Source organism: Hibiscus syriacus, unplaced genomic scaffold, assembly GCF_006381635.1.
Source record: "Hibiscus syriacus cultivar Baekdansim isolate YM2019G1 unplaced genomic scaffold, ASM638163v2 tig00112249_pilon, whole genome shotgun sequence".
Lineage (NCBI taxonomy): Eukaryota > Viridiplantae > Streptophyta > Magnoliopsida > Malvales > Malvaceae > Hibiscus > Hibiscus syriacus.
This window is the reverse complement of record NW_024063281.1, coordinates 1,103,480-1,124,095: the sequence shown is the minus strand read 5'-3', so window position 1 is coordinate 1,124,095 and position 20,616 is coordinate 1,103,480. Positions and strand designations below refer to the sequence as shown.

At 35.5% G+C, this 20,616-nt stretch overlaps 3 protein-coding genes across 3 annotated transcripts; all 3 read right to left on the bottom strand.

Annotated features, from left to right (window-relative positions):
• Positions 1-261: 261 nt before the first annotated feature.
• On the bottom strand, positions 262-941 carry LOC120176661 (major pollen allergen Ole e 10-like). The gene is made up of 2 exons (XM_039183046.1): positions 622-941; positions 262-381 (listed from the first exon to the last, which is right to left on the bottom strand). The coding sequence occupies exons 1-2, from the start codon at positions 866-868 to the stop codon at positions 356-358; spliced, it is 273 nt and encodes a 90-aa protein (XP_039038977.1). The 5' UTR covers positions 869-941; the 3' UTR covers positions 262-355.
• A 3,466-nt stretch (positions 942-4,407) lies between these two features.
• On the bottom strand, positions 4,408-6,867 carry LOC120176658 (probable LRR receptor-like serine/threonine-protein kinase At3g47570). Its single transcript, XM_039183041.1, has 2 exons — positions 4,980-6,867; positions 4,408-4,877 (listed from the first exon to the last, which is right to left on the bottom strand). The coding sequence occupies exons 1-2, from the start codon at positions 6,847-6,849 to the stop codon at positions 4,423-4,425; spliced, it is 2,325 nt and encodes a 774-aa protein (XP_039038972.1). The 5' UTR covers positions 6,850-6,867; the 3' UTR covers positions 4,408-4,422.
• On the bottom strand, positions 6,863-10,540 carry LOC120176589 (LRR receptor-like serine/threonine-protein kinase EFR). Its single transcript, XM_039182995.1, has 5 exons — positions 10,460-10,540; positions 8,451-8,936; positions 7,703-7,921; positions 6,932-7,605; positions 6,863-6,878 (listed from the first exon to the last, which is right to left on the bottom strand). Exons 1-5 carry the CDS (start codon positions 10,538-10,540, stop codon positions 6,863-6,865), a joined length of 1,476 nt encoding a protein of 491 aa, XP_039038926.1.
• Between the last annotated feature and the right edge of the window lie 10,076 nt (positions 10,541-20,616).

Sequence of the window (20,616 nt, the reverse complement as noted above, 5' to 3'; positions counted from 1 at the left end):
TTATTATTATGACACCAAATATTATTAAATAGATGTATTTAGATTTATTTTATTTCAATCGACGTTATAACGAGATTATCTCTTGCTATAATTTTTTTTAAAAGAACCCTACAACAAATTTATCATCATTTTTGACAAAATCGATATCAATACTGATACCCTCGTCTCCAACAATGACAAGTTAAAAAAATATTATAATACAAGATTAATGCTAGAATTTAATTTAAATAAATTTAATAGCATTCTTTTAAGGATTTTTTCTCTAATAATTTTAGACAAAATTGATATTCTTTAGCATTCTTTTTCGAGCGAAGTAAAACCTTCACTCATAGCTAATCTTTCCTCATCCAATTCTTCAAACATATTTGCATTTTCCATAACCTGCATAGAAAATAAATGCGCAATTAAATAAAGGAAAAAATTACCAAAAATGGTGAGCTATATTAATTTAAATAGATTGTTAAAATTATGGTTTTGTTCCCTATACTATATTTACATCTAAGATTTAATCATTATATTTGAATTAACTAATGATATTATAAAGTTAGAAATTAAATTATTTTAAATTAAAAGCATAAGGACTAAATTTATAAAATAAAATAAAATTTATTTTTAGCTTACTTGGATCCTTGGTGGTGGTCTGAGCAGTGCTTCTAAAATCGCAGGCGTTCTCAATGCCTCCTTTCCTCCTATGGTAATGACTCACGGCGATCGTCGTGGGAGACCTAACGGTGGCCGGTTCGGCGCAAACGACATCGGATTGAATCCGACCGCAACTGATACCTTGATCGCATGCCCAATCGAGGTTTTTCTGCAATGTAGCTTCGCCGACTCCGTCCTCCGGCACACATAACTTGGTTTTTCCCATATTATTTACACCTTGGAATGAATCGCCTTTTGCCTTATGAACTACAAGACGCTGCTCTATGACTTCATGAATCCAAATTTATTGTTTTATTTTATTATTTTATTGCAATTTTATGTCGACCCCTGATATTGTTTTGGGGTTGTAATTCGTGTGTGTGTATATATAGAGAAGTTGGATCAACAAAAACGAGGAATGTTTCAACGCCATGTGCGGATTGATTTTAGGGTAAGTGTAACTATATTTTAGTTCTAATTTAGCTTAAATATAATTTATTTAAAAGATCTACATTTTTACTATATTAGAGTTAATGATATATGCATGAACCAAACGACCTCAGTAGTAAAGGAATTATTGTTATTCCTTCAGGTCTCGGGTTCGACCACCAGGAATGCAGGGGTATGAGCGTTCAATGTCAAATGGTTGGGAGTTATTTTTGAACATATATTGTCTTATACTTACCTCAGATTAATAGAAAAATGATATATTTACAATCTACTTAGCATAAATTTTGACACCACTATGACCTTCATTTAAAATTAGTCCTTAAACTTTTAAATATTCCAATTTCATCTACAAACTATGAATATCATTCTAAATTGGTCCTAAACTTTTACATCTCCAATTTTATCCCCAAATTCATCCAAATATGTAATCCATTTCAAACCATAGTTCAACTTAAATTTCACTTTTTTCAAACATATAATAATATAACTTGGTCTAATGATTTTATTAACAAGGGATGTGATTAGTATATACGTATAATTTAGGATTAAATTGAAATGTTCAAAAAGTTTAGAACCAATTTATAATGTAGATCATAGTTTGGGGATGAAAATGAAATGTTAGAAGTTTGTGGACTAATTTAGAACATATTCATAGTTTAGGGATAAAATTAAAATATTTAAAGTTTAGGGACCAATTTAAAATGAGGGTCATAGATTGGGGACGTATGATGCAATAAATCCTATACATATATTGTATTTATATTACTAGATATGAGCCCAAGGGAGATAAAATGAGGGTCATAGATTGGGGACGTATGAGGGTCATAGATATGTAGCATTATCTAATGATAACACGTCAAACATTACCGTTAATTGTTTTAAAGATGAGTGACCAAGACATCACCAAAATGTAATGTTGGGAATAGTTTAAAATAAATAATAGTTGAATGACCAAAACATAAACTAAATAATAAATGGGTGACTAAATATATAATCCCAATAGCCTAAGTAGGCTTAGGCCTAGATACGCCTCTGGTCACTCCCGATAACCACTTAGGCACGTAATTTACCTTATTTAGTTTGGGTTGAGGAGTGGAGTGGAGGACGAGGAGGAGACGACGACGGAAGAGAGATAGAGGCTTATTTGGATGCTACCGATGAGGATATGTAAGAACAGAGTTGAAATATATAAATATAATTTAGGGGTGTGCAAAAATATCCGATCGAATGATCCGATCCGTTTTTCCTATGATCTAATCTGAATATCCAATCCGATTTTTCTTTTCGGGTAATTCAAATCGGATATCCTTAAAAAATTTGAATAATCGAATCGGATACGGATTAAAAAAATCTTGATTTCGAATTATCCGAATATCCCAATTAAAAAATTACTGTTAGTGATATAAGTTTTATCGTTACTAAAACTTTGACATAATTAGAATACACAAATTGACGTGAATTATTTTCTTGATGAAAATAATATGATAGTGAGGACATATAAAGCAAGGATGGAGCTCCCTTAGGGCACAAAGGGGCCCCGACCCTGTAAAATTATTTTATGTGTAATAGATTTCGATCTAATTGTATTTTAGTTAATTTAAAAATAAGTATTTAAATTGATAAATATAAGAATTTATTAGATATTTAATCAAGTAGGGGTGAATTAAAGAATTATAATCCAATACCAACAAATGGTTGGTCTAGCGGGATGAGGCACTAGATCCCTTAAGCAATGTCAAGGATTCGAATCTTGGCAATTCTGAATGGAGCAAATTGGGTTGGGAGGGTCGTCCTTACCTTTGCAGTACCCAATCTAAATTAGTCAACCAATAGATTGGAAACTTGTGGTTATACAAAAAAAAAGGAATGATAATTCAATGCTCTCAATTTTTTGCTCTAATAACAATTTAGGTCATTATAAATTTAATTATTAGACAAATTAGACATTGTTTTCTGAATTGTATGTTTATATACCTAATAAGTCATTATATTTTTTTAAAAAAGTTTAATATTTCGGCCCCTGTCTATATCTAATCCTGACTCCGCCCATAATATAAAGTGATCATTGTTATTTGATATTTGTCGTGAAAATAAAGTTTTGTATCACTTAAAACTTTGCTTTTTGCCGTATAAATTTTGACACAAATAATCTCTATTTATTTTTATAACCATTGTACTAATAACAACTAAAAAAAATTTAGTTACCATAAACTAGTTTATCGAAATAAAAATATTTTTCATTAATCTCTTTACTATGTGTAAAGTGTAATTTTAGTCCTATACTTTTTAGATTTTTAAATTTCAATTACAATTCAAAAATTGCAATGACAATATGAGATATTCACAATGTTAGTATGACAAATGATTATCGCATAAAGGACCATTCTTTTGTTGATCTTCTGTTTAGCTTCCTCTCCAATCTGTATTGGATCTCGTCTTAAGAGGCAAAGGTAATCTCACATTGGGATCCATCTCCAACTTGTTCAGAGATTTAAACACACCATTCTCAGTATCCAATCAAAAGAATTCCCAGGAATGTTTTCTTCCCCCTTTTATAGGTGTCCAAATGAGTTCCCAAGTATCCGTTCTCCGGCATGCATACATTATCGTTACACCTTCTACGAGTCCTTGTCAAGAAGTAGACTAGAATCAAGCGTTCTCAATAAACCATTGGACCCGAAATCTCTGAAGCCGAGCAAGTTCGGGCTATGTTGAGAAAAACTCGTGGTCACAGATGATCTGTTTTTTAAACAACTGTCCTCCATTTCCAGCATATATTTACTGAAGGAAATAGGGATGCCGCTCGCTGAAGTTGAACAGAAATTTACTAGCATCGGAGAGGGTGAAGCCATTGCTTTGTTGTGGGCTTGTTTGTGGTCATCCTCACCCTTGGCTGCTTTACTTAACCCTTTTGCCAAGAAACAAAAGCAAGAGCCATTATATCTGCACCATTGTTGTGAAACGTGGATAATTCATTGTGACCTTAAAAGTTTGAGAACTAAGGCACTATTTGATTCGAATCACAATACGATACAGACTCCAAATCCAACATTGTTATTTAAACTCTAATTTGATGACAATCCAGTAGCTTATGATGCAAATACAAGACCAAAATATAAACCCAAATTACACTGGAAAAGCTCATAATTGTTATATTTTCTCAAAGCAGAATGTGAACAGAAGAGAAGAGCAACCATTACTGCTGAGGCTGAGTAAGCCTCCCAAGATCAATCATACCACACCTTAGATACCTGCAACTTGAGAAACAAAGATTTATCTTAACACATCATATCATAATTGAAATGTGCCTCAGCTGGTGATATAATTTTGTTAAGATAAGAAGACATTATTACCTTCTGATTGAGCAGGATATGGAGTTCGAATCCCATGGCGTAATCGAGTTGGACGAAGAAGTTTATCTCGAATAGAACAAAGCTTGGCAACAACATCACTCATGTCCATCCGCTCGACCGGTGATTCAACAGAGCATGCAAGTCCTATTTCGAATATTGAATTCAAGCAATGAAGGCGGCTGTCATTTCCCATACGGTTTGCATTGCGAGTGATGTTTGTGACTGTTCCTTCTCTGACACCCTCTAGAAGTAGAATCGGATCTATAATCTCAACCATTAGATCAGGCAAAGCTTCCTTAACAAAGATGTGAAGACTTAAACCTTCTTTGAACCTTTCATCAGTTGGCCTTTTCCCTGTAAACATCTCCAGCAAAAGGATGCCATAACTATACACATCTCCTTTTGTTGACAACTCGCTTCCCATGCCATATTCTACAATTAGTTCATCACAAATTACATAGACAAATAATTGTAGCGGAAAACCCTGTAAATAATGATTATAAAAATTGAAGGAAAAAAATACAATGTAATTACCAGGTGAAGCGTAACCAATTGTTCCTCTTAATCCAAGGGAACTTGACTGAGAAGCATGATGGTTTAGGCTGTCTGCAAAAAGGATTTTTGCTAAGCCGAAATCACTTATATGGCCAACCATTTCATCATCAAGTAAAACATTGCTTGGCTTAAGGTCACAATGAATTATTGACATTTCACAACGATGATGCAAGTATTCGAGTGCATGAGCAACATCAATGGCCACATCAACTCTTTCGAAGAAGTTCAAGTTTCTCATTGTCTCCGGTTCATTCAAGCTGCTAGATGGATGCAACCAGTCCTCCAAGTTTCCATTTTCCATGAACTCATAAACCAAGGCTTTAAAATCATTGCCTTTATAATCGACACTAGAAATGGCTGTTAATACCCGCACAAGATTTCGATGTCGAATGTTCTTCAAGATCTCGCATTCAGCCATGAAACTCCTGGAAGCTCTACGATTAAGAAGATTAAGCACCTTTACCGCAATAGTTGCTCCACCCTCTTCAAGAATTGCTTTGTATACAGAGCCGAAACTTCCCGAACCAACTAAATTTTGCATGGAAAAACCGTCAGTAGCCAATAGGATGCTTTGGTATGACAACCTTAAAAGCGAATTCTCTGCACAAGTTGCAGTTGGCTTTCGCTCTTTCTTCTTTCTAAACCACAAGATGAAGAGACAAGTTAAAACCAAAGCCACTCCTAAAATCACAATGACAATTGAAATCTTCAATTTAAGGGAAGTGTTTGGTGATATTTTTGTGTTACATCTTGACAAGTGTAACTCAGGGATACCTCCACATAACTTATTGTTCCCCTCAACAAATATAGCACTTGCATTCTTAAAAACTCCTTCACTTGGCAACACTCCCTCGAAATCATTGGAAGAGAGATTTAAATACTTTAATGCCCTCAAACTGACAAGAAATTTCGGAATCTCACCCGAAAGATTATTATCAGATACATCCAATGCCTCAAGACCTTTCAATGAACTCAAAGATGAAGGAAGCGGACCTTCAAACAAATTCCCATCCAAGAACAACATCTCTAGACTTACACAGCTACCAAGGTTATTTGGAATCAAGCCAGATAACATGTTTTTATAAAGATAGAATTCAGCTAGATTTTTCATACAACCTACTGCAACAGGAAGTTCGCCTGTCAAATCATTTGATGATAAATCTAAAGTAATTGACAAGGATGGGATTCCAAGTACTTGAGGGGGTATAGGTCCACTAAGATTGTTATGAGAAAGACTCATTGCAAGCAAATTTTGGCAGTTACCTAAACTTGAAGGAATGTTGCCTCGAAGATTGTTAAATTCTAAACTAAGTTGGATTAACTCTGTTAAATTTCCAATAGAATGAGGAATAATCCCAGAGAGAAAATTACCAAAAGCGAAAAACACCTTTAGCTTCTGAAGCCTACCAATTTCAAAGGGAATGGAGCCTGATAGTTGATTTGTATCTGCCACTAGTACCTCCAAATTGTTGAGATTTCCAATCCCATCCGGAATTCTTCCCCATATTTTGTTCTTCTCCATTCCTAAACCCACAAGGGTGTTGGAAAAATTGCTAATGCATTCCGGAAGTTCCCCTCCAAAATTATTCATGCCAAAAGACAGATAACATAAGGAATTATTGAGTAAAGTGCAGAGAAAGTTCAAGTCACCTTGTCTCCCGTATCCCAAGTGGTTTCCCTCTAGTTGAAGGTTAGACAGTTTATCCAACTTTTCTAACGAAGGCACGTCTCCACTGAAATTGTTAACAGCAAATTCAAGTACATTTAGATTTGAGGCATTGCATATTGAAATAGGGATTTGTCCGAAGAATTGGTTGTCCCCTATGGCAAAGAATTCAACATATGGCATAGTGATTGCCAAGCTAGAATGAAGAATACCTTGAATCTTGTTTTCACCAATATCAAAAGTTCTCATATTGGAGAGGTTGAACATTGTGACAGGAACAACACCAGAAATTGTATTTGCTGCTATAGAGAGAAATGAAAGTTTTGTCAGCTGTCCAAGAGCTTCAGGTATAATCCCACTTAATGCATTAAACGCCAAACCAAACTTCTCCAGAGATGATAGGTTCCCCAAGGAATGTGGGATACTCCCTCTCAAACTGTTGCGGTAAAACCCCAAGACTCTCAGGTTTGACAAGAGACCCAACCAAGTAGGTATTTCTCCGGTTAGCTGGTTGCCTCCCATATCAAAAACTGTAAGCTTAGAACAAGAAGATAAATTGGAAGGAATTTTACCACTGATGGAGTTATTGGTGAGGTCTAATACTTCTAATCTTCTTAAACGACCAATTTCCTGAGGAATCTGGTTGTAGAAGTTGGTGCCCACAAGTCTCAATTCCCTGAGAAAGCTCAAGTTTCCAATGTATGGTGATAAAGATCCCGAGATTTTAAAGAATTGGAGTTCCAACTTGGTGACTCTCTGATGCTTGCGACCACATGTAACACCAGGCCACTGACAAAAGTGAATGGAACTATTCCAGGACTCCATAATCTTGAACTGATCACCAGTTATCTTGGCTTTGAATTGGACTAAAGCTTGTAAGTCTGTGGCATTTCCTCTGGCTTCAGGGCTTGCTGTTGCTAAATCAAGCAGATTAAGACCCTGCAAGCTGAAACATGAGAGAAGAATTATAGCTTCAATGTAAGCAAGGAAAAAAGTGGTGGACACTTGAAAATGCTTTTTTGATAGCTCCATCAACCTGAAACAATTTCTTAATTGACAAGAATAATGTGTATTTGAGAGTGCTTGTTGGTTCATCCACAAGAACTAGAGATGGCATTATATATGAATAATTTTTGAACTGAGATGTTATCCTATTCCATATGAAGTCAATTGGTTCAAGTCTTCCAACTTTAAAAGTCAAGTGGCTACGATTTCCACCACTTCCGACTTGGGGTTGGCAAGTTTCCACCACTTCCTACATTTAACATTTATGAACCATATATTCAGAAAACATTAATTTTTTCTTGTATAAGAAAATGATGAGAGGGAGACTTGAAAGTAAACTCTAGATTGTATGGAGGATACTCTCAGCAGGGTCACTGTACCACCACTTTCTGTATTTCACAAGTCAAAGAAGATGATAGTGGGAGACTTCAAATAAAAGTGCTTTTGCCACTAGTTCCTACATTTCACATTATTTTCAAGTAAACGCAGATACTTTCAGCAGGGTCCCAATTGGTGAGTCACCATTCACTGTTGTAGTTTATTTCTGGTTCTTGGGGTATTTCTCTGAAGTTTCATAAATGAAGGACTGTCAAGCTATAAACACAGGGGATATCACTACCACCAAATGCCAATACTCACTAACTTACAAATTAATAAACAATTCCACTCTGACACACCCTATCCATCAAAAACAAGGGAGAAACAAACTTAGTGTCCAACACCTAAAGTTTCAAGAAACACATGTTACTAAGCTAAAAGAAATAACAAGCAAAGCACACATTATGAACAGAGTAATACATACGAAACCCCAAGACTCTCAGGTTTGACAAGAGGCCTAGCCAAGCAGATATTTCTCCTATTAGTTGGTTACCTCTCATATCATTCAATGTAAGCTTAGAACAAGCAGATAATTTGGGAGGGATTTCACCACTGATGGTGTTATCGGTGAGCTGTAACCTTTCCAATCTTATTAAACCACTGATTTCTTGTGGAGTCTGGTTGTAGAAGTTGGTGCCAACAAGTCTCAATTCTCTTAGAAAGCTAAAGTTTCCAATGTATGGCGATAAAGATCCCGAGATTCTGAGGTGTTTTAGCTCCAACTTGGTGACTCTCCGATGCTTGCGACCACATGTAACACCACGCCACTGACAGAAGTGAATGGAACTATTCCAGGACTCCATAATCATGAGCTCATCACCGGTTATCTTGGCTTTGAAGTGGAGTAAAGCTTGTAGGTCTGTGCCATGTCCTCTAGCTTGCTGTGGCTAAATCAAGCAGATCAAGACCCTGCAACTGCAAGTTTAAGCTTGAGAGAAGAATTATAACTTCAACATAAGCAAGGAAAAGAGAGGTGGACGCCTCAAATTGCTTTTTTGATAGCTCCGTCAACCTGAAACAATTTCTGAAATAACGAGAATAATGTCCATGTCCACATCAATTTTCCTGTGTCTATTGTTATTACATTTTCATGTCAGGCAACCACATATTTATAAATTACAATTTACAAACCTAATTGACAGCAAAGATCAGGTAGAAAATTGTTTTATCCCTTCATGCTAATAATTTCAGTGGTGGAATTCCTTAAAAAAATAGGAAATTTGAAGAACTTATCACTAAAAGAATAAAATTTTTTAGCAACAGATTAATAGTAACTACGAGTAATTTTCTCACAAATATTAAGTTTATGTGACAAAATGTGTGTACGAAACTAATACTAAAAGTAATTGTGATGTCTTTCTATTTATTCTCTATTATAGTAATAATTGTGGTGATCAATTTTTTCCCAATTAAATTACTGCATAATTAGCACATAATTATTGAATATTTCTTGATGAAAATTAAGATATGATAGTATTTAAATTGAGAAATATAAGAATTTATTATATATTTAATCAAGTAGAGGCGAATTAAAGAATGATAATCCAAAACCAATAATCGGTTGGTCTAGCGGTATGAGGCACTAGATCCCTTAAGCAAGGTCAGAGATTCGAATCTCAGCAATTGCAAATGGAGCAAACTAGGTTGGAGGGTCTCCCTTGCCTCTGCAGTATCCGATCCGAATTAGTCGACCAATAGATTGGAAACCGGTGGTTATACAAAAAAAAAAAAGAACAACAATCCAATGTTCTCAATTTTTTAGTCTAATAACAATTTAGGTCATTATAAATTTAATTGTTGTACAAATTACACATTGTACTAATAACTTTAGTCTAATAACAATTTAGGTCATTATAAATTTAATTGTTGTACAAATTACACATTGTACTAATAACACACACAAAAAGGAACAAAAATAATATCTATTTATTTTTATAACCATTGTACTAATAACAACTAAAAAAAATTATATTTACCATAAACTAGTTTATCGAAATAAAAATATTTTTCATTAATCTCTGTACTATGTGTAAAGTGTAATTTTAGTCCCTATTCTTTTTAAATTTTTAAATTTCAATCACAATTCCAAAATTGCAATGACAATATGACATATTCACAATGTTAGTATGACAAATGATTATCACATAAAGGACCATTCTTTTGTTGATATGAATTAAATTAAATTAATTTATTTAATTATTTTAAAATATAATAGTTAATGTTTTAGGTTTAAATCATAATATTTATATGTTTATATTTTAAAATCAACACAATTATTTTTTATATTTTTTCCATAAACATATTTTGTATGCTAAATCATAAAAAAAATATTAAATGATAATATTAGTAATAGGAATAATAAGAAATGCTATAGTTAATATATTTTCATAAAATAAATTAAATTAATTACCGTCATAATAGGAATAGGAATAGGGATGCCGCTTGATGATGCTGAACTGAAAGTTATTGGCATCAGTGAGTTGGAAGCCATTGCTTTACTGGGAGCTTGTTTGTGGTCATCCTCAACCTTGTGGCCTTGTCTGCTTTACTTAACTCTTCCGCCAAGAAACCAAAGCACTTTAAAGGTATATTAGTATATTGTGTTGTATTTCTTAATGCCGCCGCTGTCTCTAGCTGACATCTCTCTTGTATAAATACGTTGGCCTCTAATGAGATATTACAGCTTTCATCAATAAAATCCTTAGAGAGTACCGCCATTAATGATGGCAGAGTGATACGTGCTGAGTTTATTCTAATTTGCTTCTGCATCTAATTTCTTTGGAATGTATAAGTTGCACTCTTATTTTTTTATTGGCTCATCATTGCCTTTGATGCTTTACCATTGTTGGTTAATTTGTTGTTCTTCATCAAATGTTTTGCCTCACGTTCGCTGAGTAGTTTATGTGTCTGATATTATCTTTTGCCTTTGATGTTTTGATCCATTCATTGATCTCTGGCTGAGAAAGTCGGATAGGAGTGTACTCTATGCTCAAGCAAGTGAAAATTTTGTTGATCTTCTGTTTAGCTTCCTCTCCAATCTGTATTGGATCTCGTCTTAAGAGGCAAAGGTAATATCACATTGGGATCCATCTCCAACTTGTTCAGAGATTTAAACACACCATTCTCAGTATCCAATCAAAAGAATTCCCAGAAATGTTTTCTTTCCCAGTATCCAATCAAAAGAATCCCAGAAATGTTTTCTTTCCCCTTTTATAGCTGTCCAATGAGTTCCAAGTATCCGTTCTCCGGCATGCATACATTATCGTTACCTTCTACGAGTCCTTGTCAAGAAGTAACTAGAATCAAGCGTTCTCAATAAACCATTGGACCCGAAATCTCTGAAGCCGAGCAAGTTCGGGCTATGATGAGAAAACTCGATGTTTGTGGTCACAGATGATCTGCTTTTTAAACAACTGTCCTCCATTTCAGCATATATTTACTGAAGGAAATAGGGATGCCGCTCGCTGAAGTTGAACAGAAATTTATAGCATCGGAGAGGGTGAAGCATTGCTTGTTGTGGGCTTGTTTGTGGTCATCCTCACCCTTGGCTGCTTTACTTAACCCTTTGCCAGAAACAAAAGCAAGAGCCATTATATTTGCACCATTGTGAAACGTGGATAATTCATTGTGACCTTAAAAGTTTGAGAACTAAGGCACTCTTTGATTCGAATCACAATACGATACAGAGTCCAAATCCAACGTTGTTATTTAAACTCTAATTTGATGACAATCCAGTAGCTTATGATGCAAATACAAGACCAAAATATAAACCCAATTACACTGGAAAGCTCATAATTGTTATATTTTCTCAAAGCAGAATGTGAACAGAAGAGAAGAGCAACCATTACTGCTGAGGCTGACTAAGCCTCCTAAGATCAATCATACCACACCTTAGATACCAGCAACTTGAGAAACAAAGATTTATCTTAACACATCATATCATAATTGAAATGTGCCTCAGCTGGTGATATAATTTTGTTAAGATAAGAAGACATTATTACCTTCTGATTGAGCAGGATATGGAGTTCGAATCCCATGGCGTAATCGAGTTGGACGAAGAAGTTTGTCTCGAATAGAACAAAGCTTGGCAACAACATCACTCATGTCCATCCGCTCGACCGGTGATTCAACAGAGCATGCAAGTCCTATTTCGAATATTGAATTCAAGCAATGAAGGCGGCTGTCATTTCCCATACGGTTTGCATTGCGAGTGATGTCTGTGACTGTTCCTTCTCTGACACCCTAGAAGTAGAATCGGATCTATAATCTCAACCATTAGATCAGGCAAAGCTTCCTTAACAAAGATGTGAAGACTTAAACCTTCTTTGAACCTTTCATCAGTTGGCCTTTTCCCTGTAAACATCTCCAGCAAAAGGATGCCATAACTATACACATCTCCTTTGTTGACAACTCGCTTCCCATGCCATATTCTACAATTAGTTCATCACAAATTATAGAAATAATTGTAGCGGAAAACCTTAAATAATGATTATAAAAATTGAAGGAAAAAAATACAATGTAAATACCAGGTGGAGCGTAACCAATTGTTCCTCTTAATCCAAGGGAACTTGACTGAGAAGCATGATGGTTTAGGCTGTCTGCAAAAAGGATTTTTGCTAAGCCGAAATCACTTGTATGGCCAACCATTTCATCATCAAGTAAAACATTGCTTGGCTTAAGGTCACAATGAATTATGGACATCTCACAACGATGATGCAAGTATTCGAGTGCATGAGCAACATCAATGGCCACATCAACTCTTTGGAAGAAGTTCAAGTTTCTCATCATCTCCTTTTCATTCAAGCTGCTAGATGGATGCAGCCAGTCCTCCAAGTTTCCATTTTCCATGAACTCATAAACCAAGGCTTTAAAATCATTGCCTTTATAATCGACACTAGAAATGGCTGTTAATACCCGCACAAGATTTCGATGTCGAATGTTCTTCAAGATCTCGCATTCAGCCATGAAACTCCTGGAAGCTCTACGATTAAGAAGATTAAGCACCTTTACCGCAATAGTTGCTCCACCCTCTTCAAGAATTGCTTTGTATACAGAGTCGAAACTTCCCGAACCAACTAATTTTGCATGGAAAAAACCGTCAGTAGCCAATAGGATGCTTGGTATGACAACCTTAAAGCGAATTCTCTGCACAAGTTGCAGTTGGCTTTCGCTCTTTCTTCTTTCTAAACCACAAGATGAAGAGACAAGTTAAAACCAAAGCCACTCCTAAAATCACAATGACAATTGAAATCTTCAATTTAAGGGAAGTGTTTGGTGATGTTTTTGTGTTACATCTTGACAAGTGTAACTCAGGGATACCTCCACATAACTTATTGTTCCCCTCAACGAATATAGCACTTGCATTCTTAAAAACTCCTTCACTTGGCATCACTCCCTCGAAATCATTGGAAGAGAGATTTAAATACTTTAAAGCCCTCAAACTGACAAGAAATTTCGGAATCTCACCCGAAAGATTATTATCAGATACATCCAATGCCTCAAGACCTTTCAATGAACTCAAAGAAGAAGGAAGAGGACCTTCAAACAAATTCCCATCCAAACAACATCTCTACTTACACAGCTACCGAGGTTGTTTGGAATCAACCCATAACATGTTTTATAAAGATAGAATTCAGCTAGATTTTTCATATAACCTACTGCACATGAAGTTCGCCGGTCAAATCATTTGATGATAAATCTAAAGTAATGGACAGGATGGGATTCCAAGTACTTGAGGGGGTATAGGTCCACTAAGATTGTTATGAGAAAGACTCATTGAAAGCAAATTTGGCAGTTACCTAAACTTGAAGGAATGTTGCCTTGAATATTGTTAAATTCTAAATTAAGCTGGATTAACTCTGTTAAATTTCCAATAGATTGAGGAATAATCCCAGAGAGAAAATTACCAAAAGCGAAAAACACCTTTAGATTCTGAAGCCTCCCAATTTCAAAGGGAATGGAGCCTGATAGTTTTCATTTGCCCCTATCACCTCCAAATTGTTGAGATTTCCAATCCCATCCGGAATTCTTCCCCATATTTTATTCTTCTCCATTGATAAACCCACAAGGGTGTTGGAAAAATTGCTAATGCATTCCGGAAGTTCCCCTCCAAAATTATTCATGCCTAAAGACAGATAACTTAAGGTTTTATTGAGTAAAGTGCAGAGAAAGTTCAAGTCACCTTGTCTTCCGTATCCCAAGTGGCCACTGAAAATGTTAAGAGCAAATTCAAGTACATTTAGATTTGAGGCATTGCATATTGAAATAGGGATTGTCCGAAGAATTGGTTGCTTACTATGGAAAAGAATTCAACATATGGCATGGTGATTGCCAAGCTAGAATGAAGAGTACTGAATCTTGTTTTCACTAATATCGAAAGCTCTCATATGGAGAGGTTGAGCATTGTGACAGGAACAACACCAGAAATTGCATTTGTTGCTATAGAGAGATATGAAAGTTTTGTCAGTTGTCCAAGAGCTTCAGGTATAATCCCACTTAATGCATTACGCGCCAAACGAAGCTTCTCCAGAGATGAAGGTTCCCCAAGGAATGTGGGATACTCCCTCTCAAACTGTTGCGGGAAAACCCCAAGACTCTCAGGTTTGACAAGAGACCCAACCAAGTAGGTATTTCTCCTGTTAGCTGGTTGCGTGCCATATCAACAACTGTAAGCTTAGAACAAGAAGATAATGGAAGGAATTTTACCACTGATGGAGTTATTGGTGAGGTCTAATACTTCTAATCTTCTTAAACGACCAATTTCTGCGGATCTGGTTGTAGAAGTTGGTGCCCACAAGTCTCAATTCCCTGAGAAAGCTCAAGTTTCCAATGTTTGGTGACAAAGATCCCGAGATTTTAAAGAATTGGAGTTCCAACTTGGTGACTCTCTGATGCTTGCGACCACATGTAACACCAGGCCACTGACAAAAGTGAATGGAACTATTCCAGGACTCCATAATCTTGAACTGATCACCAGTTATCTTGGCTTTGAATTGGACTAAAGCTTGTAAGTCTGTGGCATTTCCTCTAGCTTCAGGGCTTGCTGTTGCTAATCAAGCAGATTAGTCCCTGCAAGTTGAAACATGAGAGAAGAATTATAGCTTCAAGGTAAGCAAGGAAAAAGTGGTGGACGCTTGAAAATGCTTTTTTGATAGTTCCATAAACCTGAAACAATTTCTTAATTAACAAGAATAATGTGTATTTGAGAGTGCTTGTTGGTTCATCCACAAAACTAGAGATGGCATTATATATGAATAATTTTTGAACTGTGATGTTATCCTATTCCATATGAAGTCAATTGGTTCAAGTCTTCCAACTTTAAAGTCACGTGGCTACGATTTCCACCACTTCCTACTTGGGGTTGGCAAGTTTCCACCACTTCCTACATTTAACATTTATGAACCATATATCAAAAACATTAATTTTTCTTGTATAGAAAATGATGAGAGGGAGACTTGAAAGTAAAGATTTATGGAGGATATCTCATCAGGGTCACTGTACCACCACTTTCTGTATTTCACAAGTCAAGGAAGATGATAGGGGAGACTTCAAATAAAAGTGCTTTGCCACCACTTCCTACATTTCACATTATTTTCAAGTAAACGCAGATGCTTTCAGCAGGGTCCCAATTGGTGAGCCACCATTCACAGTTGTAGTTTATTTCTGGTTCTTGGGGTATTTCTCTGACGTTTCATAATGAAGGACTGTCAAGCTTTAACACAGTGGATATCACTACCACCAAATGCCAATACTCAATAACTTTCAAATTAATAACAATTCCACTCTGACACACCCTATCCATCAAAAACAATGGAGAAACAAACTTAGCGTCTAACACCTAAAGTTTCAAGAACACATTATGACAGAGTATACATACGAATCCTCCTCATAACTCCTTAGACATGATATATCTCTATAGTCAAACAGAACCCGGTTCCCCATCCGCACAACCATGGGCCAGCTTTAGTTAGATGCATCGACTTGGGGTTCATTTCTAGGGTTGATATTTCTTTTTCCCTTGATAGAGTCATATTTGCTATGCTTGACAATTGACACCAACCAGGAGTAGGACTGCGGTAGTGATGCAAACATAGTAAAAAAAAGAAGTCATATTGCCCCAATCGCTAAGCTGTGAATTGTTATATGATAGATCTATGCTATTACAAAAGAAAATTCTTCACTCCTAAGATCACCAAGGGAATTAAGCATAAAATAAACTAATACCCCATGTAAACCATGTGAAAAAGCATTGCCAAAGGTGTTGCACAGCTTTGTTGTGTTGGCATTGGAAATATTGATGGGAAAAGCATCCTGGTGAATTGTTGTCAAAGTTATCATCATCGTCTTTTTCTTCCTCTCGTTCCCAAAATGTGTGCTAAATGAAGTGTTGGACCCTCGACTGTCACCCCACAAGGCCTCTTCATGAAATATCTCTGCATGAGCTTAAAAACCATGAGATGTTTATTGGTGGTGAGTATTGAACATTAGCCACTTTGGAAAACAGGGACAGTTAAATATAATATCTAAGAAAAATATTTTTAGATGTATGTCATTGAGGTATATTTGAGTTACAAAATAAAAGGTTTGACTGATAATTGATTAATTAGTTAGTCAATGTGAATTCCTAGAGACCCTTTTGTTAAAGCAGATGGCTGAGAGATTTGGGGACATTCAATCTCGTTCCATGTATATTGATGAGTGTTTTATTTAGTTAATATTTTATTATTAATTAATCTGTGCTACCTCCTTTTATAGTGTTAGTTTGGGTTGTTTTTATTTGAATCTATGTAGGAATCTATTTTCCAAACACAACAATTAAAAGGCAAATTAAACATATTTTACTATTTATTTGGGACAAGTAGGCGCCAATTACATTCAGAGATCAAAGGAGGAAAACAAGACGAACCATAATTCTTTAGAAATTTAAAAATTGTAATTTAATTTAAATTTTTGATATTTTATTATTTTATTAGAAATTCAATTTGCATAGAACTAATTAGTTTACTATTATTTAGGATTTTTAATATTTATTAATCATTATTTTTAGTTTGTTAGAATTAAGAGTTTGAATACTATTCAGAGTTAGTAATTTATTTTCTTTAGGTTTCTAAAGTTATAAATACCCATGAGGGTGAAGCTTGACATATACAAGTTTAGAATTCAGTATATAATTGGTTCTAGTTCTGGTTTTTCTTTTGATTTCTACCATACTAAACTTTTCGTTAGCTGATAGATGAGCGACAACTCAAACTAGTCTCGTGAGAATCGAAAAGGTACGTAACATATTCATATTTCTTTCTTGAATTTTTACAAACAAGGAGAGGCAGTTGGCCTTTCTTCAACATCTCAATATCTTCAATCCATGGACAACTCAAACTAGTCTCGTGAAAAGGTACTAACATATTCATATTTCTTTCTTGAACTCAAGAATCGAAAAGGTACGTAACATATTCATATTCTTTCTTGATTTCTACAACAAGGAGAGGCAGTTGGCCTTTCTTCAACATCTCAATATCTTCAATCCATGGAGTGTATAGAGCACATTGGTTTGATCGACGTTTAGATCTACAGTTGGTGAGGAGAGTCGGCTTGTAGCAAATTCAATTTCCTAAGAACAAACTTAACAGTGGTCTGTTAAGGGAAATCAAGATCGGTTTGATTCTCATTGAGACACCATAATCCGAGCTAGGCTTTTCCAATTCCAAACCAGCATTGGCGTTAATATCGATAACTTGTATTAATCCAAACATGGCTAAATTTCAAGGATTTGCTTTGGGAATTAGTTCACCAGAGAGAAAGCAAGTTTCAAGAGTTGCAAATCTAGAGGCTATTTCTCATCTTCATTATTCTTTTTACAATTTACTTTTCTTAATTTTCTTTGCATCTTAGTTTTACTTTAATTTTATTTCATTTACTTGATTATTCAAAACCTTCAATTCTTTTTAATTTTCTGTTTTACAAATTTCTGGTTAAAGATCATTCATATTGATATTACAACTTTCCGAATCCTGTGGACCAACACCCTTCTTCTCTACACTACTTCTTAGAATAATTATCCGAGAAAATGATTAATTATTTGACAATTACAACTCTTTTTTTGCATATTTCTTATTTTTGTGCTTATTAGTAGAATGTTGGTCGATGCTCAATTTGGTTAATGGTTCTTTATTGGTTCATCCTTTGCCCTTGTTGCTTCACCATTGTTGTGAATGTGTTGCTTTCACATTCGAGGAGTAGCTATTGGCTTTATAAGTCAATAAGTAAGAAGAATAAAGAAAGAAAACTCAAGAAATCATCTTTCTACCTCAAGACATAAATCGAAAAATTCGGAAAAAGAATGTTAACCAATACGAGAAAGAAGTACACGAGAAAGCCTCTCTCATGAATTCTTATTAATAATAGACATCCCTGTGAGTTCTCTAAAGGATGTTTGGAAAGCTATTTTGGATCTGTGCCGACTGCCGAGAAGGGTTGGATCATGGAGACAGGAGGTTTCTTGGTCGGTGCTAAGCTCAAGGCAGGCTTTCCTCTCCATACTGTTGAAGGTAGCTTGTAGTGCATATATTTCTCACATATGGAAGGAAAGAAATTGCAGGGTGTTCGGTGGGGCTCATAGATTTATGATGATGATTCGAGGATTAAGGAGGAGGACCGGTTGAGGTTTATAGGCAACCATAACTCAGGGGGAATGAACATTAGACTATGTAGTGATTGGGGTAGGGTAATTGGTTGGATGTATAGGGTGTTTGCTTGCTGTTCTGGGAAATGCAGCGAGTGCCGAGATACGCATGACCAATCCTCAACTTACCGACCAATCCATGGCATGAAAACTCAATGCTGGAAATTAAACAATGGAGCTGAATGAAGTCCTCCACCATCGCCTCCTAGAGATATTTTGTTAATCTACTTGTCGTCCGATTTCCTACACCACCAAAACAACAGACGCAACAGGTGAATGCAGATGAGAAAACATTATAAGCATCATCACAACTATAATTTCTAGAAAGAAATACAATTCTGAACTCTAAACAAATCTCCATTTTTAATGTACAATTTACCCTAACTAGAATCACAAACATGAGATTAGTTTTCAAGTTGGAAATTACCTAAGCGTCTTCTCAAAAGCATAACCCAAAGATTTAAAAGCTGAAAGCATTTGAATCATTTAGGCCCTCCATAGCCAAATTGTCTTTGTAGCAGAACCATCATGGCTTCCCCAAAATTAGCATCTTCTTGAGAATTTAAATTCTGGCTGGATTTATCACATTCCATCACATCCATAACGGTGTAACTCTCTGCATCCACGAAAAACACAAGAACACCACATTCCTTCACTTCATATTCTCTGCAAAATCATCCGGATTTTGAATTCAAATGATGCCTCCTCATAATCATTGTCTATAATAATCATATCCTCACTAAACATAATCGCACATGATAACCTCAAATCTCCAATCGGATCCATAAAAAACGCGGCAATCACTTGTGAACTTTTCCCCACTGGCAGTTATCAGTTGATATTTACAACTAATTCTATGATTTACCTCTACAACTGCAAGATCAGCTACAAGGCCATAGCAAAAGCCAAAAATCTGCTCCCCCTGCACCCATTTGGGTTGTTATCTTCAAATTTAACCAAGAATTCAAGCTTCGAGTTCAAACTCGTTTCCTGAAATTTCATCTCCTGGGAAACTACAAAACAATTGATTTCGAAAAGAAGCCCTTATATATTTCCTCTCCAAATATCTCTTTGCTCCTTGCCCATCTCTTTGCTAGGATTGAATTTGAAGCATGGCATTTGACTCAATGTTTTTAATTGAATCTTGATTCAGCTTTGCAATTCAGGAATGTCGTGGAAACCCGTTTATCAAGAGAAGCATAATCACCATCATGTAAAGAATGGAATGAACTGACATTATGACTGGTGAACGATACTTTTTCTAATGATTTGCAATCATTTGCATTCAAGAACCACATATATCGTGGAAGCCTGCGAGTGTTTTAAGACTTTTGCAACCACTAAGATCCAACTCACGAAGGAATTCCGCTTTGAAATATTGCTTGATACATTTTCCACCCTTGAGCATCTCAACCTCAACTTTCTAAGTCCGACAAAAAGCTGAATTGAATCAGGCACTTCTTCTATTTCAGTGTGTGATAAATTAACTCGGAAAAGTCATTTGGGAGCTCTGGAAACTTCTTGAGTTTAGGACACCCTCAAATTCAAGCTTTTTAAGAGATGTCAAATGATTGAGTCTAGGAAGTTCAACCAAACTTAGACACTTTGTACATCTAAGGCTTTGAAGGTTGATGGCTCTTGATAGATTAGGGATCTTCCTTAGTTGCTGGCAAAACGAACGTCAATTTCCCTTAAATTAACAAATCCTGTACAAATAAATAACTACATTACTTCACAGCATTCTACTTATTTTGGGCCATATCAAAAATGAAAAGAAAAATTTACCTTATAATTTTCATTCCAAAGTTGCTCCATGTGACCAAATCGTAATTTCAACACAGCAAGATTCTTTGGATTAAAACTTGATGATAACGTTTGAAGGGATAAAA

What these genes read in the sequence shown, in the direction of transcription:
- LOC120176661 (XM_039183046.1), bottom strand. Translation starts at nt 868, where the DNA reads ATGGGAAAAACCAAGTTATGTGTGCCGGAGGACGGAGTCGGCGAAGCT. An exon ending in GACCACCACCAAGGATCCAA is followed by an intron (nt 382 to 621) that starts GTAAGCTAAAAA and finishes TTTTCTATGCAG; the next exon opens with GTTATGGAAAATGCAAATAT.
- LOC120176658 (XM_039183041.1), bottom strand. Translation starts at nt 6,849, where the DNA reads ATGCCATATGTTGAATTCTTTGCCATAGGGGACAACCAATTCTTCGGA. An exon ending in AATTGGTTACGCTTCACCTG is followed by an intron (nt 4,878 to 4,979) that starts GTAATTACATTG and finishes AACTAATTGTAG; the next exon opens with AATATGGCATGGGAAGCGAG.
- LOC120176589 (XM_039182995.1), bottom strand. Translation starts at nt 10,540, where the DNA reads ATGGCTTCCAACTCACTGATGCCAATAACTTTCAGTTCAGCATCATCA. An exon ending in TTCCTATTCCTATTATGACG is followed by an intron (nt 8,937 to 10,459) that starts GTAATTAATTTA and finishes TGCTTGATTTAG; the next exon opens with CCACAGCAAGCTAGAGGACA. An exon ending in TGTATTACTCTGTTCATAAT is followed by an intron (nt 7,922 to 8,450) that starts GTGTGCTTTGCT and finishes TGTTAAATGTAG; the next exon opens with GAAGTGGTGGAAACTTGCCA.